Here is a 24,900-nt window from a genome sequence, read left to right on the forward strand (position 1 = left end):
ACTGCCCGGCCAAGCCGAGGAAGAAAAACAGTCCAGACAAGTCGCTCCCTGCCAGCCCCCGGCCCTGGCACAGCTGGTGACACTTCCTCCAACAAACCAACCTCGCGCGTTCTGAAATGGCCCAAGAAGGACCAAAGCATCCTTCCCCCTCCTAAAAGAGGTTCGTATCTTCTCAGGAAGCTCATGGAAGAGCCAGGTCCTGGGGTGATGCTGCTTTAGAAAAGACATCAAAGTTCTGCTGGAGCCAGCAGCATCCCCAGCAGCACCAGCCCACTCCCAGGGCCCCAAAAGCCAAGGGAGAGGCAGGAACCCCCCAAACTGTCGAACCCTCCACCCACCTCCCTGGCAGCTCCACGGGGGCAGGTTCACCCTTGTCTGCTCTGGCCTCTGCCACAGAGCAGTCCCAACATGTGGCACCATCACGGACCCCCAGCCCTCTAGGAAACCTCCTGACCACCTCAAATCCCTGAGAGGGGAAGGGGGTCCCAGTGACGGATGGTGAGAGCTTCTCCTCTCATGCCTCAGGGCCCAGGAAGCAGGGACATGGCAGGGAGTCACTGCCTGCTCTGATGACATTCTTGTCATTCTCCAAGCTCCAGCTCTGTCACAGAAACTGAGTCACAAACATACCTGGATATTTTTCTCTCTCCTTGTTTTAATCAGCTCTATTTTAAGTAGCTTTGCAATACATTTTTTTTTTTTTAATCTCCAAAATGTTGTTTTCCTGGTAATTACTCGGTCACAATGAGATTTGCTGGTCCTCGTTCTGCTGCACACCCAGTCCTGTGTCGGCCCAGCAGAACAGCCTGCCCCGGCTGCGAGGGGGGCAGGACTGCAGGGGGAAGAAGGTGTAAAAAATAGAAAACACCAGGCGAGGATGCTTCCAGCTGCGATCCTTGGCTACCTGTGCAGTGATCCACAGGCTGGCAGTGGCTCCCACTGGAACTCCCAGCACGCAGGAGGGCTCAGAGAGGCCCAGCCTGTCTGGGGAAGGCAGGACAGCTTGGTGGCCTCAGAGCTTACCCTGTAGCTTTCCTCAAATCATGCATAATGGCTCGCAGAGCTGAAATGTCCATTTATTGACAACAGTAATAATTTAAGATTATAAAAACCCCTTTCAGTGTTGAGTATCAGCGGGCGAGGTTATAAAGAGAAATAAAAGGGACTTGAGATGGGCCAGGGAAGGATCCCGGGGTCTACTTGAGAGTTCCTGTTTCAGTGGCAGCTATTGGTCCTCCCCAGATGGTGATCCTGGGGGGAGGCAGCATCCTTATACTTCCATTTTAGACGTCAATCTCCAAAGCAGAAAAGATAGTATCCAAGGGGAGGAGGAGCAAAAGAAATAAAAGAAAGGGATCTCAAATTCAAACCCATACAAACAACATTTCCATTCGGGATTCAACCACTCGCTCAGCACCTCGGGGTTCCCAGCCGGGGAGCGCAGCAGCCTCGCACTGCAATGGGTAAAGTCCACGCAAAGAGGATGTTTTTATTGACAGACAGAGCTCTTTCCCCCCTTTTTCATCACAGAACTTGAGGCTTCTCATCTCTGAAGGACCCAGAGTCTCCGTGTCTTCAGAAATCAAAAGGAAATTCTGGGGGCACTGCTCCTGCCTCGTCCCCTCCCCTCGCTCTGCTCTGGAAGCCCCTTTGGCTGCTCGTGGTGGCCAGGGAGAGAGGGGGAACAGTGGAAGGGCCCCGGGGACAGAGGGTGCGTTAAGATTCATGAGTTGTTCGATGAGTTTTCATTACTTGGTGAGCTTGAGGAAGAGGAGGAGGAGGAGGATGACGAGAAGTTCATCCCTGTGAGTCCTGGGGGGTTTGTGGCAGTGTTTTGTCCACTTAAACTTTTCCGGCAGACGGGACACGTGTCATGCTTTGGGGAGCAGACAAAAAACAAAACAAGAAATACGGGAAACGGGATTAGAAACACAACAGGGGAGCAGCACTAGAAGAATGGGCTGGGATGACACTCCATCCTCTGACCACAGGCTGCTTGTGCTCAGGCCTCATCATGGAGGTAGGAAAATATTTACAGAGGGGAGCAGGACCAGACAAAGCCCCCAGTGCTGCAGTGCCCCGCACTCACCTGCTCCAGCCACGGGACGATGCAGCCGTCGTGGAACAGGTGATTGCACGGTAACTGCCGCACGTTCTCCCCCACTGTGTAGTCTTCCTTACACACAGGGCACTCCAACCCGGAATCTGCACACATAGGGAAAGCCAAGCAAAACCAGCTGAGCAAAGGAGGAGAGCATGACACGCAAAGCCCCCCACTCAGGGCTCATCATCCCTCTCCCCTTCCCCATCACTGCCTCCATCCCTGTCAGGAGGAATGCTTGGTGCTCTGCAGCCCCCACACCATCACTCTACCTTCCCCTACCCAGGGTATGCCTCATCCTTCCCTTCTGCTTTTCCATCTCTATCCACACTGAACTTCTCACAATCTCCCCAGGGCAAATCCATCCAGCCTCCACTGCTCTTTTTTTGTGTAACAGAGCCCCTTCAGCTTTCTGCCCACTTTGAAATGTTTTATGCCTCAGAGGTATGAACAAAATTCAAGTCCCAAGAAAACATTACAGACAGTTCCAGTGAGCACCCTGTGCACAATTCCATGGAGCAGACACCTACCTACGTGCTCCTGTGTGATCTGTATGGTGGGGAGGGCCTGGATCTTCTCTTTGTCCGCTGGCGGCGGTCCAGTGTTTTCAAACTGATTCAGTAACTGGAAAAACAACCAGCCAGGCAGGCAGAAGAGAGAGGTGAGCTCAGCAGCACACAGAATCCACTCGTTTCCTGAGCCAGGGCACCTGGACCCCGCACTGTGGACCCCTTCCCATTTCAGTCCCACAGCCCCTCATTCCCTGCAGCAGCACAGGTGCTGCCCCTCCTGCAGCACTGCACAGGAGGATGCAGACTGTGGTGAATCCCAGTTTTACCTGTGTGATAATCGCATCCAGTCCGTTGGCACCCCAGGCGTAGTCCATCGGATTTGAGTGCAGGACTCCCCTGAAGAGCAAGGACAGCAAATGAGTTCATCCTGGAGCACCAACGAGATACTGTCAGAGAGAGCAGCACATCCTCCAACTCACCAAGGGCCCAGGCCTAGGTTTGGAATTGTGGTCGGTGCAATAATTCCATTGACCAGCTGCTGGATAATTCTGAAAGACAAGAAAACCAGGATTGTTTAAGAATTAAAGTTTGCTGGCTCCCAGCCCAGCACTCCAGCACGGAGAGAGAGATTGAGTAAGCTAAATACTACACATTGTTGGGGGCAATTAAAAATACCCTACAGCAATTGCAATGGCAGCTATGGGAGTGATCAGCCACTGATAAAGTTTCAGTATTTGATTCATAAGGGGACAATTCCTGACACGATGAACGGCTCCCAGGACGCACTTACAAAAACACAGTCTGTTGTTCTCTTCTGCTTCCCCTCAGAGCAAGTACTACATTTTTGCAACACCTGGCAATGACCAGGGAATATTTTCCCACTACAGAATAAACTCCCAAGCACAGTCCACGTCACCACTCGGCTGAAACAACCCCAACAGATCCCAAGAAGGAGCTGCCAACAGGCTCAGGTGGGACACAGATGACAGAGCTTTGGGATGCTGCTCCCGTAAGCCAGGAGAAAAGGTGAGAAACAACAGCTGGCAGAGAGCCAGGGAAGCCCACCCTGTCCCAAGTCTATACAGACCCCTGACATTTCCTGTTTGTTCTCTTCTGCCCTGCTCTCCCCATGGACATCACAGAATAAAGAGAGCTGAACCAACATATATCAGGGTAAGAGACTCTTTTGCAAATCTTTGCCATCTCCTGATATTCCTCCCCTCACAGCCTGCTTACCTCTGAGCTAGCCTAGGATATTTAGGAGGTTGTGCGAGGGGGGGAACATCAGTTGGTGCCCAACGTGTTCCCTCCTCAGGGGCCAGAGTGGTTCTCACCCTTCCAGCGTGGGGACGCCCTCGTGCCTGCCCGAGGCTCGGCGCGCGGCCAGGCGGGCGCGGGGCTGCCGGGCGCCGTAGCGGTGCCGGGACTGGTGCTCGCGCTCCCGCCGGTTCTCCGAGTCCCGGTTGTCTTCTGGCTGCGCGTTGGACCCGAAGGGAAACTCAAAGCTGTCGTCAAAGAACCCAAAAGCAAACTGGCCGTAGCCCGGGGGCAAGGTGAACAAGTGCTGATCCACGTTCTGGAGGGAGGGAGAGAATGCAGAGAACAGACTGTGACAAGAGGAGGAGCACGGCTCCCACAGTGTCCCAGCAGCTGCTGCCCACAGCCAGGCCTGGGGTGACACTGGGACCAGCACCCTCGGCAGCAGCTCGGTGAGGAACAGACACTGGAACTGCACGCAAAGGCAGAAATAATCACAGTTCCCTGGTTTTTCTTTGGTGTGTCACTGCTGCTTCCGAGCTGAGGCTACTGCATAGCAACACACCCAAATCCTGCTCTCCAAATCCTGCTGAGCCCCCTCACGACGGGAATCAGCTGTGAGTGATGGTCCTATGTAACACACGCAGCAAAAATATGGAATGTGGAGTTTTCAGGAGCAGCATTTGGAGGATATTAATTCCTCCTTTCCAAATTCTGTCATGATCTGGGAAATGTTTAAACAATGCATTATTGGAAAAATACTAAATCCAACAGCAAAGCAAAAGGTGTTGGAAGAGAGAAAGGACTTGCTCACCTCAAAAGGATGCCTGCTCTGATCAGTGGCTGATGTAGAGGAGCTGGTCTCATTGTCAGCATTCCTATGGAGAATGAAGAGCACTGGTCATCTTCTCATAGCAGCTTCCAAGGCTTTTCTGCCCCCCTCCCATCCCAGGACACAGAGCAGCTCAACAGAACCTGGTCCTCCCTCAGCTGCTGATTTTCTGATTGCTCAGATCAATCTTCCCTCCCTGAACCTTTCATTTTTCTGCATCTTCACCCATTTCTCCCTACCCTTTTCGATCTCACAGGCTGCAGAGAAGTGCCTGAACCACAATGTCAAGCCAGGATTTCCCCCACAATCCATCTCAAACACACCAGCTAATCCTCCAGAGAACCAGGAAGACTTAAGGCACAAACACTGATCGCTGTGACCCCAAGACACGGAAGTCTAATCTTGAATCAAAGGAACTTCTCTACTGCAGAGGCACGTAACCCAACGGCTCAGGATATTGGGAAAACTCTAACTGTTGTCAGACTTCTGCTTTCAGAGCTGCAGGAACATTTCCTGCTCAGAACCAAGCTTTGCATTTATGGTACCGAAGCCACTGAGATTCAGCAGCTTTGTGACCCTCCCAAGGTCACAGGGAATCACCAAAACAGTCAGGATCAGCCAGGATGGATTTTCAGGCTCCAGGGTTGGTGGTCAAACCAAACATCACCTGCCCAGTGCAGAAGCCCCAGGCCATGCACCACAATCAGCAGGCAGCAACACCCACTGCCCCTGGCCCTGCACTGCACACAGCCTGTCCTGGAGCTGGTCACAGCTGGGGCCCCACAAACACGACTGAAACATTTTAAGAAATTCCTGCTGCTTCTGCCACCAGTGGCAGCAGAGCAGCACGGAAACACAATCCTCACTGCTCCAGGGCAGAGTCCAAAGTCTCAGCCACAACATTTTGCTGTTCATCCCCAACACAGCCACTATTTACACTGAGGTGTCCGTGTGCTCGCCATTCCCAGATCCCTCTCCCTGGGGTTATCTCTGCCCCGATTACTCAGATCAGGTCAGAGCCACCACACAGCACGGGGAAAGCCTCCCTACCACTTCTTTATGTTTGTTTGAAATCAAACCATTCCTGCCCCACCCCTCAGCAGAGACACTGGGCACTCAGCATTGCATTGGCAGATTGGCTTGTGGGTGCTAACTGTGCCAACAAAGCACTGTATTCCAAAAGTGAGGAAAGGCGAGCTAAAGCTGGGGCAGAAGCAGTAGAAACGGTGCATTTTATATCAGACATTGCCTTTGAACTAGCAAGAGAGCAAAGCAACCTGGGCTCACTGGAGCAGCAGCCCCTAGGGCAGCACATTACCTCGGCTCCTCAGGAAGCTCTTCAATAAAACCAGACTCACACCGTGGGCAGATGTAGTCCTGCAGGAGAAGACACAGCGGGTGAGAGAAGGAGGTGGTACCTCAGAGCTGCAGCGTGTGACAGGGTGGGAGGGTCCTGCAGTCTGCCATCCCCAGCACATGCCACGGTCCCAAACCCCAACATTTGCCTTCCTGAGCCACTGAGGCCAGAGCTCAGCCTCAGCCTGGGCGAGCTCAGCTTAAGAACGAGAGGCTGATGCTGATTAATTCCCAGTACAGACACAGCATTAGGTACCAGCTGATGCAGTTCCAGTGAAGTGAAAGTGAAACCCCCAACGCTCCCTGTGCAGCAGCCCTCAAACTTTGGCCCAGCTGCGTGTTTGGGGAGCAGGAAACAATGCGGGAATGGCAGCAGGGACTGGGCAAGGTCGTGGTGCTCACCTCGATGGTCCCTGTCACTAACACAGCCTGGGGTTCACAGCACACAGGGACACTCTGGGTTGTTGTGCAGCCAGGACCTCACACTCCCACACCCAGAGCTCACTACAGAGACCTGTCACCACCCCAGTGCCCTGGGCACTGAGCACGCCAGGACAGACAGGCTGAGCGTGCAGCCTGATTCCTGGGCTTAGTGAGGAATTTATCCTCTGCAGCCTGTCCTGGGCAGAGCAGCCCAGAACACTGGAGACCCTGAAAGGAACTGTTTCACTTCCCAGTGCTCAAGCAGCAGCACTGAGCCCATCCCACCCCCTGCCCCGCGGCGGGCACACACCACCCCAAATCCCTGTGCTGGCAGAGCCAGGCTCAGCACAGAAGGCATTTAAGAGCTTCTAAAAATAATGTCACTTCCTTCTGCTGCTGTGTTGGAATCGGCACAGCCCTGAACCAGACTGAGGGATTCCCCCAAGGAGTTGTGGCTGTTGATAAGGCCCTTGGGGTCACTCCTCTGGCCCCTACAGCTGACCCCAATAAGGCCCCAGGGAAGGAGCACAGCTTGGAGCACCTGCATGTACCCCACCTGCCCTGCCCAGGGAGATGTGGGAGCTCTGAGCTCAGGAACAGACTGGGAGAGGTGGCTGCTCCCTCTCCCACACAGGACTCCCTGCCTGCTGCTGTGGAACAACCATCTCTGCACCACTGACACCAGCTCTGAGCTCAGGGGACTGTAGCCCATGAAATCCCCTCTGCATTGCTTCCCACCAGCACAAACTGGTGGGGACACACATGGCAGGGGGGTGAGTGACCATGGCCTCAGCACCCTGCTCCAGGGAGCTGCAGGGTGTTGTGTGTGCCTGTGAGCTCCCAGCCAGCTCCCAGCACAGGGATCAGCACATTCCTCTGCAGCTGGAACAGCACAAATGTCAAAGTTTGTTGTTTCTCGGGCTGTTTGAGTCCCTCCTTTGGCAGCGCTGGTTACTGCGCCTGCAGAGGGTGAGTGAAGCCTGAGGGAACCTGATCTCCAAAACAACCTCATGAACTCACAGAGCTGAGCCCCCGAACACTGCACCTGCTCCCTGCCTGGCCCAGCCTGGCCAAGAGTGCCCAGCTGGCACAGCCAGGTGTGCCCAGCCAAGTGCACACAACCAGATGTGAGCACGGCCCAGCACGGGGTGTTTGAACAGAAATAAAGAACAGATTTTCTGGGTTGACTCCTGCTTCCTGCCCACAGCCCACGTGTGCTCAGCTCAGTGAGTTTGCCCTCACTCTTACACAGGAGCTGGGAGCCCCAGCTGGCCCACCCTGGCCCAGAGGAGAGGGCAAAAGGACAAATCACACGTCACAAACCAGCCACCCCCGGCAGGCACAGCTCTGCTTGTCCTCAGAGGCTTTCCAAGCTGAGTGCCAGCAACCAGCAATGACTTTCGGGACAAGGTGCTGTGAAAAGTGTCAGGATAAAGAGACCAGCAACACTCTCTAAATCACATTCAACATCTCAGGAAGCCAAGCAGGGGAACAACTGATCCACCAGATCCTCCCCATCATCCCACACTCCTTTTCCACCCACACCAGGGCAAGTTCCACACACACACACACACACACAGGATTTTGGTGCGTGATTAAAGCACCTGCCCAGGTGCCTACACAGCACTTCTACCTACGTACTGCCGTGCACCTCCCTGCGCCAAGCCGCCCCCACCGCGGGGTTTTTGTCGTGTTCATTAAGAGACGACCGAGAAGCCGCCAGCTCCCCGCGCTGCTTCACCGGCACCGGCTGGGATCGCGCTGCTCGGGCTGGGGCTGTCAGAGCTGGGCCCGGGGGCTGCTGCCGGGCGGACTCCCGGCCCGGACCGGCTCCGCGGCACAGCGCAGCCGCTCCCCGCGGGGCGGCCGGAGCGCCCGAACCGCCGCGGGCCCCCCAGTGCGGGCGGAACGGGGCCGAGCGCCCCTCCCGCCGCGCCGCCCCCGCCGCGGCTCGCCCAGGCTGGCCCGTTCCCTCCGCACCGCCTCTCCCCTCATCGCCGCGGCCCCGCTCCCTCGCTACGGACACCTCCCGCAGCCCCGCTCAACGCCCCCGAGCCCCGGTGCCCCGGGCGGGGCAGCCCCCGCCTCCCGCCGCTCAGGCCCCCCGGGCCCCTCAGGCCTCGCCCCCACGTGCCCGCCCGCTGGCCGCCCCCCGCCCGGCGCTGCCCGCGGTTCCGGCGCTCCCCGGCGGCCCTCCCCGGAGCCCCGCTCACGGGCAGGCGCGGGGCGATCTCGGCCGAGCAGCAGTGGCAGAAGAACCGGCCCGGCTGCGGCGACGCCTCCGCCATCTTCCCCGTCCGCCGGCCCCGCCCCCCGCGCGCGCCGCGGCGCCGACGGCGGCCGAGGGGGGACACGGGACAGCGCGCGCGGAAACGCGGAGCGGGGAAGCGCCGAGGGGGCGTGGCCGGTCGGGACGGAGCTTTTACATATTAATGAAGGGGCGTGGTCTGCCACATAAGGCAACGGGGCGTGGCCGGGGAAGCGGCGGGACTGGATTCCCAATTCCGGGAACCCCCCCGCATTCCGGGACCCCCCCCCCCAATCCGGGAACCCCCCCAGTCCTTCCTTCACTCCCTCCATCCTTCCTTCGCCCCTCCGCTCCTGATCCCTCTATCAGCCCCACCGGACCCCCGAACTTTAAAACATCAGCTCAAAAGCTGACTTATTTATTTCGTTTTTAAAAGAAGAGGGAAAAATGAGCTGGGGAGAGGTTGAGGCCCCCGAAAGGAGAAAAAAGGGGTGTTCTCAGTGAAAATACGGGGAGCTGCTGAAGGATGCAATAGCCCCAGAGGAACTGGAATGTTCCTTTTTGGCAGAATGCTCTCAGGTTGGACGTTTGCCCCAGACCTTGCCCCTTGGGCGCTGGAGGATGCTGGGGAGGTTTTTTGGGGTTGAGAGGTGGAATCTCGATTTTTGAGACCTGAGGATGCCACCTGCAGCTCGGTTCAGGGCCAGCGTTTTGCTCAGGCTGCAGCTTTGGAGAGGGCAGAGGGTCCCATGAGGTCCCAAGCCTCAGGGACTGTTGTGTGCCACTGCCGAGCCAGGGTTTTGGGGTGGTGTAAGTGGGGAGATTTTGGGGTATCCACGCAGTGCCCTTGTGAGGTTTTGGGGGAGGCGGGCGGTGAGGCTGCGGGGCGGGACTGGAGTGGCAGAACTGTGGGAATTTTGGGGTTCCGCATAGCGGGGCTGTGGGGTCGTGGGGTTCGAGCCGGCGCCACCAGCCCCGCTCCCAGCAGGTGGCATCTTCATCCCAGGATTTGCTGCTCCGGCTTTGCCGGGTGGTGCAGCCGGGGAGGGATTTGGGAAGGCGCTCAGGAGCCGGGGGAAGCTCCGGCAGAGCGGGGACAGGGACCGGGCGCTGGTGGCACCCAGCTCCGCAGGGCTGGCTCGGGGCTGGTGTGGGACCCATCGGCAGAGCCCGGCGGCTGATCGATGATCCCAGCCGCCCATAAGGCACGCTGGCATTTATTTCCAGCTGATGAGGAAACTGCTGCTCCTGTAAACCTTTTATTCAGCAGGTGGGTCCAGACAATGCGTCCTGGCCCAGCCGGGAGCCAGACAGAGCCCGGAGCCTCCGCGTGGAGCCCGCGGCTCCGGATGGGGCATTTCACAGCCCAGGGGAAGCTCCTTGCCCGCGGTTCTCCAGAGCCCTGGTTCACCGTCGGAGGACAAGTTGCCACTTGATCAAATGGGTGCCGGGTGCCTGTGGGATGAGGGGGGGAAGGATCCGGCTCCACTGACTTTGTCCCTCTGGAATTCCCTGACGCAGGAGATGTGGAAGCTGAACGTGGCAGCACTCGTTGGGATGCAAATGGCAGCGGATGTGGATGCACATGGAGATAAGGGCAGCAGCCCCGGTGCTGCGGGCACACAGCAGAGGGAAGGGTCCCCCAAAAGCCCCTCACTCATCTCTTGGGGTTTGCCTCCATGTCAGGACAGCAGCCTCTGCCTCAGACTTATGGCCAGAGGTCCCTGCCCATCCCTCATTGCTGCTGCTGACCACGGAGAGGGGATCGCCCTTCTCTGGGGGCTGAGGCTTTCAGACAGCCCCATGCCCTGACTTTGTCCCCAGCCATGATTCCTCCCCACAAAGGGCATGAGAATCCCATGGAGACCCCATCTCTGATGCTGCTCGGGCACCCCAAGATCGGGGGTTCTGTATTTGCCTGTCCCCCTTCCCTCTGCTGCCTCCGAGGAAGCTGTGTCTGGTCAGGAGCAAATTTGAGTCACCCAGGGAAGGATTTTCCCACGGTGCTGCAGAAAGGCAAACTGCACCCTCACCCCAGAGGGCTGACGAGGAGGTGACACCTCCCCAGGTAGGATGGAGTCATCGACACAGCCCACTCCCAAATCGGCCACCCCGCTTGGGAAGGGCAGCGGAAAATCTCCCAGGGCTCCCATTGTCTGAGGGGATGGGACAGGGTGGGAGGCTCCTCCAGCAGCTCAGTCACCATCCCACCTCTGCTGAGCAGTGGAGGGGATTCCTCCTGGCCACTGGACCCTGTGTTCCTAAACACAAAAATAAAAGTGGTCTGAGGGGATGGGACAGGGTGGGAGGCTCCTCCAGCAGCTCAGAGTCTCCATCCCAACTGAGCTGAGCAGTGGAGGGGATTCCTCCTGGCCTGGCCTCTGGACTCTGTGTTCCTAAACACAAAAATAAAAGTGGTCTGAGGGGATGGGACAGGGTGGGAGGCTCCTCCAGCAGCTCAGAGTCTCCATCCCAACTGAGCTGAGCAGTGGAGGGGATTCCTCCTGGCCTCTGGAGCCTGTATTCCTAAACACCACAAAAAGTGGTGGCTGGAGCTGAAACCCCCTCACTGCCCAGGTGTTGGGGGCTCAGGGGCAGCTCCGGGCACAGGCTCATCCCAGGCTCTGCCTTGAGCCCTGGGAAGCACAAGCACCTCCTGCAGCCAGAGCAGCTCCCAGAGCAATTCCTGCCAAGTGAGAATAACTGGTGCAGCTGGTCTCCCTGCTCCCCTCCACCCCACATCATATATAATTGCCTATTTTAATTAATAAATTGGAGGCCACTCAAAGGAAAGCGGCGAGATTCCTTACAGACACTGCCGGGATTGTCTACCCGCCCCGAGCCAGTCGTGTCACGGCGGATTTGAATCGGTCTCCTTTGAATTTGCTCAGACAGATCGAGAGATTTTACATCCCCCACCTCATCTCTCATCTCCTGGAGCCTCACACCTCCGGGCTGCGGGTCCGGATCCCATCTGGCAGGGATCCAGCAGCTCACGGTGACCCGGGAGCAGCGGCACGGGCTGAGCCCCGTGCTCAGCACCAGCAGGCTGAGGGGGCTGGGGACCACCCTCCAGCAGCATCCCCCAGCCCTCACGGCTCTGATCCCTGCATCAGAAGGGCTGCTGGCATCTTGGTGGTCCTGCCCTGGCCCAGCTGTGCTGTCCCAGTGGTTCACTTTCCTCCTGGGAGCAGCCAGGGCAGAGAGGCTCAGGGGAAGTTCATGGTCCCAGGGGATTGCTTTTAGGCTCCACCAAAAATTTTCCTTTCTCTTTTTTTTTTTCCTTTTTGGATTCTTTCCTTTTTTTATGCTTGGTTTAAACCATTGTTCTTCAGGGGAAATTTTAATGTGAAAAACATGCTTTTCTAACAACTGCCAGCCTGGGCCAAGCAATGAGGCTCTTTGGCTGACAAGGGCTGTGTGGCAGATGTGAGCTCCAGGGAGGATGTGACCTGTGGTGGCTTCGCTCTTTAGAGGCCCATGGGCTGGGGATCCACCAGGCTGGCAAGGCTGGGATGCTGGGATTGTAGTGCCAATGGGGTCCTCCCCGTGGCTGGTTTGGGAGCAGGGCAGCCACCAGCCCATCTGTCCCACCCCAAGAACCAGCACCTTGCTCCGGGAGCGAAGATCAGTGGAGCAGCTGCTGCCCTTCCTGGTGCAGCTCTGCTTCCTCCAGCAGTGCTTCTCCCCATCCTCACCAAGGAGCCAGGAGATTTTAATGACCAGGGAGGTTTTTCCAACTCCAGTTCAGCCCCACATGGTTGCCTGATGTTCCACATCCCAGCTCCCTCCAGACTCACATTGCTCCTGCCTTTGGCCACGGCTGGGAGCCCACACAGCCGCCGGCACTGACTCACGGCTTGTTTACACTCCCAAACACACACAGACACACAAACACACACACAAAAACACACACAAACACACACAAACACACTCACACAGAGCCTGTGTCACCACCAGGCCGATCCCACCAGGCTCAGCCATGCAGGCAACGGGATCACCCCGTAAGGAGCTCGCTAAGGTGGCTGGAAATGGGCGCACGTGGATGGGAGAGGCGGAACCGGAGGCACGAGAGAGCCACTCCTGGCTGAGAGGGACACGGGATGGGATGGGATGGGATGGGATGGGATGGGATGGGATGGGATGGGATGGGATGGGATGGGATGGGATGGGATGGGATGGGATGGGATGACCTTGCTGGCTCTGCTTGCTGCTTTCCCACGTCCCAGGCTTCCAACTCCCCGTTCCACATTGCTTGCACCTCCTGGCTCTGAGCGCTGGCATTTCCCCAGCATGGACAGAGCTCAGTGCATCTCCCACCAGGCAGCACTGAGACCAAAGATTCAAAAAGAAGAGGTGTTGGGCTCTTGCTGGGGGCACCCAAAGCACTGGAGTGTTACAGTGAGCTCATGGGCACTCTGTGCCCCCTTCCCCGGGACCCTGTGGCTCTGATCAGATAACCCTGGACCCTCCTTCCTGCCCTGACAGGGTTGGTGGAGAGCCAGGGAAGCCCACCCTGTTCAAAGTCTGTATAGACCCCTGACATTTCCTGTTTGTTCTCTTTTTGCCCCACTCTCCACATGGACATCACAGAATAAAGAGAGCTGAACCAACATATCTGGGGTAAGAGCCTCTTTTGGAAATCTTTGCCATCTCCTGATATTCCTCTCCTCACAGCCTAGGACCTCTGGGCTAGCCTGATATTCAGGGGGCTGTGTGAGGGGGGGAACATCACTGGAGGACATTTCTGAGAAGGGGACAGGGAGTGAAGCCCCCCAGGTGATGCTTCCTGTGGTCCTGGGGCCTGCAGGGTGCTGGGGATGCTGGTGCCAGCAGCAGGGAGGAGGGCTGGGCATCAGCAGGATCAGAATTTGATCGGGAATCAAACAGAATGGGTGATCAGATTTGGAGGGGCAGGTCTTGGGAATGTATGTCAGCCTCCCAGCCCTCCCTGAATGCTGGCGCTCCCGCCCTGCCTTCCTTCATCCACAGAAGTGGAAGTGTCCCAGCAACATGAAACGATTACTTGGCGAGGAGAATCCAGCTCAGCACTTCTTGGCATTTGTTCCCGGCTTTTCATCTTCAAAGCTCCTTGCAAACATTAGCAAACTAATCCCTGCAACCTTCCTGGGAGATAGTGCAGGATCAAGCAGAGGAGCATTATCTCTCCTCAGCAGATGGGGAAACTGAGGCACGGAGCGGTGACGCTGCCGCCCCGGGGCGTGGGGCGAAGCTCCGTGTCAGCGCTGGGGGTGGAGTGAGCCCATCAAGGTGCCGTCCTGACACTCTCTCCCCAAACAAGCGCTGAGTCAATTCCCCGGGCTGGAGCCGTGAGGATCCGGGAGAAAATCCCGCCCCAGGGTCAGCGCTGCCGGCAGCAGCCGCGGGGCCGGGCCCTGGGCTCGCACCTCGCTCTGGCCACTCGCCACGTGCTCCAAGGTTTGGGACCGAGATCTGGTCCTGTCCCCCTTCGCTGGGGGCACACTGAGCTCTGCTGCTGGCCCTGCTGTGCTGAGCCTGTCCCCGAGGGTCCCTGAGCCCCCACCAGCAGCCCCTCTGCCCACTGCGGTGTTTGGCAGCATCTCTGCTTGCACGAGAGAAACTGAGGCACCCTGCTGCGCTGAGGAGAGGAATGGGGCCAGGATCATCTCGCTCCAACAGGGAAATGGCAACATCCAGGGCCCCGGCCAACACCTGCCCACAGATCCACGCCGGCGGTATGAAACCTCTGCCCTGACCCTGGGCTCTTCTTCTCAATAGAACGTCTTGTTGCAAATTGCAGCTCTAATTGGTTTAGCAGAGTTTAATTAGCCTGCACTGATGAGAGAGGTGAGATTCCCTCCTTAAAGGAGCCCAGCAGCAGCACGCAGCAGCTGGGGTTTGGTGGGAGAATGTTTGGGTCTGAACCTTGTCCTGAAATCCTGCCGCAGCCTTGACCCAGCGTGGCACCAGTGCCCAGAGGGAAAGATCAGATGTGAAGCCACCATTCACTGTGCTCCAAAGGGCTCCTTTGTCCCTGCTCCAGCGCCTCTCGCCGCCCCCAGCCCTGGCCCAGGAGCTGCTCTCCCTCCCTTTGGGTGCTGCAGGGCTGCTTTCCCACAGCTCCCAGCCCAGCTCCTCGCCCCACTCACTCTGTGGGTGCTGCTGGGGCTCACTCCGGCCCTGGGCCGTCCGTGGGGTTCAGGGAGACAGCATCACCCTGTGCGTGGGACCGGCCAGTGGAATTTTGCTGCCAGCTTTGCTTGAGAACCAGCATTGTGGCATGATCACAGGCAAGTTGCTTCAGCCAGGACGGTGGCAAGCAGAGCCCCCAGCATGGGTTTCCTGGCAGCAGAGCAGCCTCATCAGGACTCTGAGCACCCTTTGGCTCAGGGACTCACTTCCCTCCTGGCCATCAGGCTCCTCCTGCCTTTATATCAGGAGCCTGGCTGCTCCCTTACAGATGCAGCAGCGCCTGCTGCTCCGAGCGAGGTCTGACCCCATCCCTGCCAGAGACTGCGGTTGTGCAACCCCACTCGCAGCCAAGGAAAATCCCTTCCTGGCCTCTGCGAGCTCCTCTCGCATCCTGGAGCATGTGAGTGAGCGAGTGCATCACCACCCACTCGCTCACGGACATCCCGCCTGGAAGTTTGGCTCCCCAGCCCTCTGCCCTTACATGGGCAACTGCTCCGAGGCGGCCGAGCCAGCCTGGGTCACAGAAGCCAGGACAGGGCCAGGGCCAGCAGCACACTGGGAGCCTGGTGGCCAGGGGCTGCTGGCTCTGTCCTTCCCCCAGGACCCTCCTCTGTCCCACGGTCAGGGCTCCTGTCCCCAGCTCACACTATCAGGAGGTGCTGCAGGGCTCCTGTACCTGCGGATGGCACCGATGCCACCTGGGGTAAACCCAGCCCTCCCCATTCCCGACCCTTTTCTGGGGGTGCAAAGGGCTGTAGGTGGAGAAAGAAAAGAAGATCTGCCTTGGTGAGATCCTGCCTGCTGGCTGGAGGGCTGGAGGGACGGATGGAGATGTGGCAGTGCTGGTAACTCTGCTCTCTGTCCCTGCTGGCACATGGCATTGCACCCGCTCCCCCTGCCATGGAACCCAGGCTGCTCCATGTCCCACCAAAGCTGTGCCCGGCCCCATCCCATGCCAAACCAAGCTGCTGGTGCTGTGCTGGCACCACTCGGAGCCAGGAGGCTGCTGCTGGGCTGGAGCAGTGCTGCAGGTCCCGCGGGCTCTGCGGCCAGGGCCCCTCTCTGACAGAGCCCGGCTCAGCCCTGCCGAAAACATGACCTCAGCTGGGGCCAGTGCATGGGGTGAAACGTTCCTCAGCTGCGTGGCCAGGAGCTGGACAAAGCTTGGGGCTGGACAAAGCCTGGGCTGCGGCAGAGAGCCCCGTGTCCCCAGTGCTCTGCCTCAGGAGCGGGGTGACGGTCCCTGGTGCGTCCTGACCTCCCTGCAGACGTGTGGGCGATCTTTTTGTGGTGGCACCAAGCAAGGAGCAAGGGCAAACCTGCGCTGCCTTGCCCTGGGTTCTCTGCTGCCCTCCCCTGTCCTGTAGGAGCCCCACAAAGGCTGGGAGCCCCTGAAAGCCCAGCTGCAGTCCCCCAGCCCAGGGGAACTGTTCAGGAGCCAGATGAAGCAGTTCTCGTGGTGATGGGGACATCTGGGGAGGGCAGGGGCAGCACATGCCACAGGGGTATGGCCCCACAATTCTCCTTCCTCTCCTTGCCTGGCAAGGCTCAGGGTGGTGCCTCAGTTTCCCTCGGTGTGTTGGGAGGGATGTTGGGTACCAGCCGAGCCGTGGGAGTGTTTGGGGAGCAGAGATGAAAGGAGCCATAGATGAGACAGCCCACACCGTACCCCTGCTGCCAGCCGGGGCTGCCTGGGGAGGAGGCAGGTCCGGGTTCATGCGAGGGTGGGTGGAGAAGGCACAGCACAGGGTCGGCCAGGGGAGCGCTCTGGGGTCCCCCACGCTTCAGGGCGTGTCCAGACTCCGCTCCGCTCCACCCCGATCACGGAGGGCACCCCCAAACCTCCCCCGACCCATCTCAGTGCCGGGGTGCCGATCCCCGCCCTCTCCGGGGGACGCACGGACACAACCCCCCCGCCCACTCGGTGACGATCCGACCCTCATCGCCTCCCGCCGCCCCGCCGCGCTCATCCCCCTCGCTGCCCCCCGACTCCAGCGCGCTGCCCCCGCCCCGGCCCCCCCGCGCCGCCCCGCCCGGTGATTCACGCCGCCCCGCCGCTTTATAGCTCCGTCGGCCTCGCCGCCGCCTCACAGCAACAGGTCACCGGAGCGCCCCGGCCCGTCCCGGCCCGTCCCGCCCGGCCCGGCCATGCCGCTGCGGCTGGCGCTCTGCCTGCTGGCGCTCTGCAGCCCCGCCGCCGCGCACGGTAAGAGCCGCGGGGTCCCGCTCCCCGCGGGGTCCCGCTCCCCGCGGGGTCCCGCTCCCCGCGGGGTCCCGCCGCAGTCCGCCCGCCCGCTCCGCCCCGGCCGCCGGTAACGCCGCTCCCGCCGGCAGGTGTTCGGGGCGGGGGCGGCCCGGCCCGGGGTCGCGGCGCCGTTACCGAGCGGCACCCCCGGGCTCCGCTGTCCCGTCCCGCCGGGCGGATGCCGGGCTCTCGGCGGAGCAAACCCGCTTTACCGGGCGGAGCGGCGGCTGCCGGGTGCCCGGCGGTGTGGCTCGGGTGTCCCGGTCGCCGCCGTCCCTCCGTCGGGCGGGAGCGACCGCCCGGGTCCCGCCCGGCTCCGCAGCCGCGTCCCGGATCGCGGCGATGCCGCTGCCCGGCCCCGGCATCCCGCACCCGGCGTGTCCCGGGGGATCCCCGTTCCCGGGCTGCGGGCGGCAGAGCCGGCTCGGGGCTGCGAGCCCCCGGTGGGACGGGCCGGGAGCGGGGCCGGTCCGTGACCGGGGAGTGAGTTCGGAGCTTGGACCCTCCCGGTTCCGCCGCCGGTGCTAGCGGCTTTTGCCGTGCCTGGGCGGTGTCGGACGGGGGGAGAGGCCGTCCCGAGAGCCCGGACGGGGCTCTGTCAGCCCTTCCCACCGCTCGGAGCCGTGCGGTGCCGCCGGTGTCGCCTTGCCCGCAGCGGCGCGGGGGTTTCCACCTTCCCCTCGCACGATGCTGAATGTTCCGTGGGGAGTGGGGGCCGCGGGGTGTTGTAACGGGAAATCGAGCTTGGAAGAGCAATTGGACAAATGCGCGGAGGATAAACCCGCGTGCTGGAGCGGCCGGTGCCGCCCGAGGTGCCCGGGCTCTGGTTCCCGCAGCCCGAGGCTTTGCTCCATCCGCGGCTGCCCCACGTACGTGTGACCGAACCAGAACCGTGTGCGTGGGGAAAAGGGGGGCACAGAGGGTCTAGGGAGGAGGGGGGCTCCGCTTTGGAGCCGGGTGAATCCTGCTAAGGAGGGGAGCGATTCCCGCCTGGCAGCGCAAGACCCGTCCCTGCCCCCATCCCTCCCTTCCATCTTTCGCCGTTTAGCAAACCTCAAGCACAGCTAATGAGAGCACGAACCCAAATAAGCGTCACAAGAGGCTGGTTTGCAGAGGCGGAAATTGCAAAGAAATCACTCACAAAAAGAAAAAAAAAAAAATCATCTAACTGATTCGCTGGTGGGTCACGGAACAAACAGGCTTTTGAGTCAGAGGGATCAGTGCCGCGGGTCTGGCCCAGACCCAAAGGCTGGGGCAAGTGGCCTGTGCTCCAGCCACTGGCTCAGATGCTCCTTGCAGAGGCTGTGGGTGTCAGACTCCCATGTCAGGGAACAGTTCCATCCCTCTGTGGGGCCACTGGCACATGCCAGGAGACCCAGCCCTCACAGCAGCCACCCACTGGCCCCACTCTGCTGCCCTGGGCTGGGGCACCCTCTCTGTGGGGCCAGGCAGGAATTGGGCAGAGAGGCAAGCTGCAAGCGCAGATCGTGGCTGGCAAGCTGGGCATCTCCCAGAGCATCACGGGGAGTGCTGGGATAACTGGTCCATCCCTGTGCTCCAAGTGCTGGATTCGGAGCCTGTGGCAGGAGACGGCTGGCAGCAGACTGGGGTGGCCATGTGGGCACGGAGTTGCCATGGCAGGAACCCTTGGGGATGCCTGCTCTGGCACAGCTCTTGTGCCACAGGAGCCAGCACAGAGCATCTCTACGTTCCCCAGCTTGTCCCAGGCACTGGAGCGATGCCTGTGCCTCTGCCCCAAGGTGGTCCAGCCACAGCCAGGACCTCGGTGCCCTTCACAGGGGTCCTGGCACAGCAGGGATCCCTCACCCTCTGCCCCTTCCACAGGTGGAATCTGCTGGCTGCAACAGGGGAGGGAGGCCAAGTGCACCATGATCCTGAAGACAGGCGTGACGTGGGAGGAATGCTGTGCCAACGGCAACGTGGACGTGGCCTGGTCTAATTACACCTACCCAGGCAACAAGATCAGCCTGCTGGGCTTCCTGGGGCTGGTGACCTGCCACCCCTGCAAAGGTGAGCGGGTTGGGGGGTGAGGGGCTGCTGTGGGGCTGAGCTCTCCCCGCGGGGAATGCGTGGAGCCCTGGGGGCAATACTCAGAGTTTGCAGCTGCGGGGGATGCAGCAGCACAGAGCTGGGCTGCCCCTCAACAGACAGGACTCTCCTTGGTGGTCTGGGGCAGCACAGGGACCCCAGGGACTGCTGACCCCGTGCTCCTGCTGCTGCAGCTCCTGGATGGATGCTGCTGTGGATCAGGGCTGGCGGGACAGCCTGCGTCCCTCAGCTGCTCTCGTTTTGAGTGTATTTTAGTTGCTCTCCCAGTGGAGAGGGATGCATGACCCAGGGCTTGGCCGGGCAGCCAAGTGCAGGGAGAGGATCTGGAGCTGGCTGTTCCCAAGTTAACCCCTCTGCGCTGGGGCCTCCCTCCCCTGCCCTCACCACGGCTGCTCAGAAGGAAACTTCGTCAGGTTTTTCTTAGGAAAAAAGATCTATTTCTTCCCCTCCGTTGCCCCTCGCTCCTCCCAGCGCGTGTGTGAAATGGCTTTATGTAACGGGCAGTTCCAGAAGTGGAAACTCTCCAGCTGTGAGTTCCAGCCCCGCCAGATGTTTTGGCGTGTGCCGGAGCTGCGGCTCCTCCAACACTTGCGTGGCTGTGTGAGAACACGCTCAAGGACCTGCTGCCCGCAGGAGGCAGGAGCAGGGCTTTGGAAGGTCATGTTGTTATTTGCTTAAAGGGGGAAAGGTTTTTAACAACACCGCTTCCCCCAGCGCCCTGCACCCCTCAGCGCTGCCTGCAAGGGCAGCTCCTCAGGCCCGTCCTGCTGCAGCTTGGGGCTACACGCTGTGCCAGCCAAAAGCTGACTGAGATCCTGGCCTCGGCCCCGTCCCTGCTTGGAGGGAGCTGGGAGCACTGGGACCCTCCCCAAGGGCTCCCCTGTGCTGGAGGCAAAGTGCAGTGGGGACGGGCAGCCCACTCACCTCACCAATCTCTGCCAGGAGTCTGGGGGACCCGGGGAGGGCTGACAGTGGCCACAGACCATGGTGGGGGCTGTGGTTCCTGGGGTTTGTTGGTGTCTGGCAGCAGGAGCTTTGGAGGAAAGCGCTGGAGAGCCTGGCCAGCACGTGCACCACAACCCCCCACCCTCCGCCAGCCCCTGCCTGTCCCATCCAGATGGAGCTGGTGCTGCTCCTCACCAGGCTCCAGAGGCCTTGGAAGAGGGCGGATGAGAGGAGCTGTGCTCCCACTCCTGGGAGAGGTTACTCCAGGATAAAGTGGGCTGCAGCCGGGGCGGCCAGGGATGGTGCTGGCCTGCCCCTGGGGGCTCTGCAAATGGGTCTCTGGGGGGAGGTGAAATTCCTGGCTCCAGCTGCTGGGGACACGGTGTCCCCCCGAAGGACCCAGTGCAGGGGGAAGCCAGGCTGCAGGGCTGGGGTCACGGGTGGATTTTCCAACTGCTCCAAGTATTCCTTGCTGGGATAGTCTGGATGATTGGATTCTGCACTTCTGCCAACATCTCAGAGTGAAGGGTGATAGGGTCTTGTTTGTTCTGGCAGCCGTGGGACATGGAGCTGCCCCGCTCTGTCCTGGGGTCCCCCATTCGCAGCCTTCTCTTCCCTTGGACGAGCCCCAGCTATGGAAATCAGGGAGCAAAATAGGAAAGTGTTTCCCAGCAGGGTATTTCCCCCGGGGACAGCTGGTCCAAGCAGACAGGGAATTTCCCATTCTTCTTCTCTTCATCCTCCTCTTTCTTTTTCTCCCCCTCCACCTCCTCCTCCTCCATGTCTCCTAAGGTGGCCCATCTCCCACAGGGAAATCCCCCTCGGTGCCACCCAGCACACACCCTGTCTGCGGGGATCCTTCCTGCTGGGGGTGAATCCCCATCTTGGGAAGCCTTTTGGTCCTGCCCTGCGTTCCTTTTGCTGGGTGCTGCTGGGTATCCTGGGAGCTGTGGGGGCATTCTTGGGGTGAGGGATGTGTGTGCTTTAGGTGGCAAAGGGGAATCCAAAGAGGAGTCCCTGCTGCTGATCCTTTGCCAGTGCCTGGGCCCCTGTCAGGATCTGAGGTATTGATGATTCTGAGATTGTAGAAAGTCTCTGTCTTTCTGCCCCGCTGCCAAAGAAGAACCCATAATTGGTCTGTGCTGGTTTCAAGGTTGTTTATTCTGTTTATCTCTCACATGTTCTGCTGCCCTGCCCAGCTCTGTCCTGCAGGGCAGCGTGTGGGGCTCTGCCCTCAGTGGGATGTTACAAACATTCAATACCAGAAACTTCCTGGCTGGATTTACAAGAACGTGCCAATATCTGTCACCTACGTTGGACAGTGTGTTCCCAGCCTGAACCAACAGAAAAATGCCAACACCACAGTGAGACATGGAGGGCATGAAGAAGGAGAAAAAGGACAAGGCACACCCAATTTCCTCCATCTTGTCCCTTTTGGACTCCTCATCTAGAATCCTAAAATTTTACTTTTGTACCCATGCCACACTTAATTATTACTTATATCAAACATTCAGAGCCTGTAATTCATCCTGTAAGATTGAAAACTCTTTTCCATGGCCAGAGATCACAGCCAGTGTCTCTGGGGGCTCTGTCCAGGGGGGTTCCTGACCCCTGCCAGGGTCCCAGACCTGCCAGGGCAGCCAGAGGGAAGCTCTGGATTCCCACAGGCCCCTGGACACCAGGATGGGCCCCTGCTTGGAGCTGGCAGCCCCACTCCATCCCTGCCAGCGTGGGCATGGTCCTGGGGCACTGGCAGAACCCCCTGAACCTGGCCCCCGCGCTGGCCGGGAGGTGACCTGGGGGACAAAGCCTCTGCCTGTCTGGGGAGCGGCGCTGGCCGCTGCCTCCCGCTCTTGTTCCCGTCCGGAGCAAGACAGGGCCGGGCATTGTCTGCTGGGAGCGGCATTCCCCATCGCCCGGACAGCTCACGAAGCCCGGCTCCTTCTGGAGGAACTGAGGCCTCGTAGAGATAGATTTTTCCATTGCACAAGAAAAAGAAACGTCTCCTTCCAAAGAATAAATAGATGGGAAGGAGCGAGCCGGTGCTGAGCGGAGCCGGGGCGAGCGCCGGAGGATTGCGCGGAGCCGCAGCCAACGACCTGCGCCTCGGCAGAGCTGAGCAGATCCAGATGCTGCTGGGACAGCTCGGCGTCAGCACGCGTGCCGTGACCCGTGGGGCGCATGGGACAGCGAGGGGGACACCCTGTCACACTCAGTGTCACGCTGTGGGGCAGGAGGGAGCCGTCCCTGCTGGCTGCCAGCCCGCTCAGCGCTGTGCCCTGTGTCCGCAGAGAGCTGCGAGGGGGTGGTGTGCGGCCCCGACAAGGTCTGCAAGATGAAGCACGGGCGTCCCCAGTGTGCCTGTGCCCCCGACTGCTCCAGCCTGCCCCGCAAGCTGCAGGTCTGCGGCTCCGATGGCTACACCTACCGGGACGAGTGTGACCTGCTGACAGCCAAGTGCAGAGACCACCCCGACCTCGAAGTGATGTACCAGGGGAAATGCAAAAGTAGGTGAAGAAGTGCTCCTACCCCACTGCATCCCATCCCCATCCTGTCCCCGTCCTGCTCCCATTCCCTGTGGTACAAGGAGGGAAGGTCTGTCCTGCTATAGGGCCCTGCAGGACATGGGTCTCATCGCCCCTTGAGGGGACATTGCAGTTTGTTGGTGCAATGGGGTTTGGCCTTGCCACAGGCTGAGCGGTAACAGTCCCTAGAATGTCATTTACAAACGTCAAGCCCCTTTTTTTCCTCTTTTGTAAAGAGTGCAGCGATCCACCCAGCCCTGCCAAGAGCTGTCAGAAGGATTATGGTTATTTTTCCAGCCCTCCTTTCTGGAAGGCTTTGCCTGTCGAGCTCCGGGCCGCGCAGGGAAACGTGGGGCAAGAAATGGGAGTTGGGAGCTGCAGATGCCAAATCTTCCAATCCATCAGGGAAAGAGAGGAGGGTGGAGGGATGATGGGGGTGCACGAGCCTCCACCCTCCCCAGCAGGGCCCTGTGCAGAGCCTGATCCTGCTGCTCAGGCTCCCTCCACCCCCGTGCGCCCTCGTTCCAGTGCTGGCTCTGGTCCAGGGTGACCCTGCCCTTCCCTCTCGCCGGGGCCAGCACGGCAGCTGCCAGCCTGGCCGCAGCGGCTGCTCCTTTGCCAAGGCACCTGCGTGCGGCCGTGGCCCAGCCGGGTCCCGCTGCGCCGAGCGGGCTCAGCCCCGCGCTCCGCTGCTGCAGCTGGGCCCGGGCTCCTCCCGCGTGGCAGAGCCCCGGCCAGCGCCGAGCCTGGGGACTCAAGGTCATGAGCTCCCTTGTGCTCGGGATGCCGGCCCCTGCCAGCCCTTGGGAACAGCTCCGATGGGGAGATCAGCTCCCTCTGGCCTCTGGCTCTGCTCTGTGCCCCGGTAGCAAAAGGAGAGACGTGGCTGGGTTTCCCTGGGATGATGCCCAAAGCCTGCCTGGGGTGAAGCAGCTGTGGGAAGGGTATGGCCATCCCTGGGGTCACTCCAAGCCTGTGCTTCCCTGCAGAGTCCTGCTCCAGCGTGGTGTGTCCTGGCACGCACACCTGCGTGGTGGACCAGACGGGCAGCGCCCACTGCGTGATGTGCCGGACTGCCCCCTGCCCAGAGCCCACCAGCCTGGACCGAGCCCTCTGCGGCAACAACAACGTCACCTACCCCTCGGCGTGCCACCTGCGGCGTGCCACCTGCCACCGCGGCCGCTCCATCGGCGTGCGCCACTACGGGAGCTGCTCAGGTGAGCGCGGCGGGGCGGGGGGCAGCGGGCACCGACCCCCAGCACCTGCTCGCCCCTCACGCCCCCCAAACCCCTTCCCTCTGTTTCCAGCTGCGGCCAAATTCTCCGCGGAGACGGACAGCGTGGAGGAGAACTATGTGTGAATCGTCCCTCGGCCGGGCCGGAGCTGGGAGACAGGGGCATTATGTGTATATTGTACAAACCATATACCTGATATTTATTAAGATAAAAAGATCCTTATTTATCCCTGTGTATGTTTAGCAGTCGCAGGGGGCTCGATTCCCATCCTGCCGGCCGGGCAGCAGGGCAGGGGGCTCATGGCATGAGCCAGGCCACGATGCCCTGGGATGCTCTGGTGCCCGGCAGAGTGGCCGGTGCCCTCCCCTGCTGCCAGTGCGATGTGGAGGGGTGTCCGTGGCTCCCCCCACGTGTCCTTGGCCGGCAGCCCTGGGCCTATTTATTTTTGGATTAATTCTCGGTACTCTGCTGACGTTTCTGGCCAGGACCTCGAGGTCTAGAGGGAATCTGCACTTTCGCCTTCCCTGAGGGGCTCAGCCCCAGCTGCCAGTGGCAGGAAAGGCAGTGCACGCTGCATCAGATTGGAGAGAGATAGATATATATTTTTATATATATATATTAAAAAAATACATGTATGTTATTGTCTCCTAAAGTTTCAGCATGTGTGTGTTCAAATGGATTTCAGTTTAGGTTTTCCCAGGCCCATTCAGACCAGGCTCGTACCAGCTTTGGAGGCGAGGCCGGTGCCTGGAGGGCTGGTGCAGTGGCAGCCGTGGCTGGGGGGCACAACCATCCCCCTACCCAAAGCCCATCGCCTTGGGCAGCTGCCCCCAGCCCCCAAATCCCTGCCTGCCAGAACAGTTTTGGGCACAGCCCGGGCTGCGGGGGGAGCTGGCCCTGTCCCCCCCAGGACCCCTCAGCCTGGCCCCGCACCCCCTGCTCTGCCCACACCTGTATTTATTTTTACTCCTTCTCTC

At 59.9% G+C, this 24,900-nt stretch overlaps 2 protein-coding genes across 2 annotated transcripts; one reads left to right on the forward strand and one right to left on the reverse strand.

The window, feature by feature from the left end:
- Positions 1-1,055: 1,055 nt before the first annotated feature.
- On the reverse strand, positions 1,056-8,822 carry RNF126 (ring finger protein 126). The gene is made up of 9 exons (XM_021540108.3): positions 8,695-8,822; positions 6,021-6,079; positions 4,685-4,748; positions 3,948-4,189; positions 3,093-3,161; positions 2,940-3,009; positions 2,632-2,725; positions 2,090-2,205; positions 1,056-1,876 (listed from the first exon to the last, which is right to left on the reverse strand). The coding sequence occupies exons 1-9, from the start codon at positions 8,767-8,769 to the stop codon at positions 1,724-1,726; spliced, it is 942 nt and encodes a 313-aa protein (XP_021395783.1). The 5' UTR covers positions 8,770-8,822; the 3' UTR covers positions 1,056-1,723.
- An 8,185-nt stretch (positions 8,823-17,007) lies between these two features.
- On the forward strand, positions 17,008-24,048 carry FSTL3 (follistatin like 3). The gene is made up of 5 exons (XM_021540148.1): positions 17,008-17,109; positions 18,994-19,179; positions 22,455-22,670; positions 23,678-23,905; positions 23,996-24,048. The coding sequence occupies exons 1-5, from the start codon at positions 17,052-17,054 to the stop codon at positions 24,046-24,048; spliced, it is 741 nt and encodes a 246-aa protein (XP_021395823.1). The 5' UTR covers positions 17,008-17,051.
- Positions 24,049-24,900: the final 852 nt, after the last annotated feature.

Source organism: Lonchura striata, chromosome 28 (genome assembly GCF_046129695.1).
Source record: "Lonchura striata isolate bLonStr1 chromosome 28, bLonStr1.mat, whole genome shotgun sequence".
Classification (NCBI taxonomy): domain Eukaryota; kingdom Metazoa; phylum Chordata; class Aves; order Passeriformes; family Estrildidae; genus Lonchura; species Lonchura striata.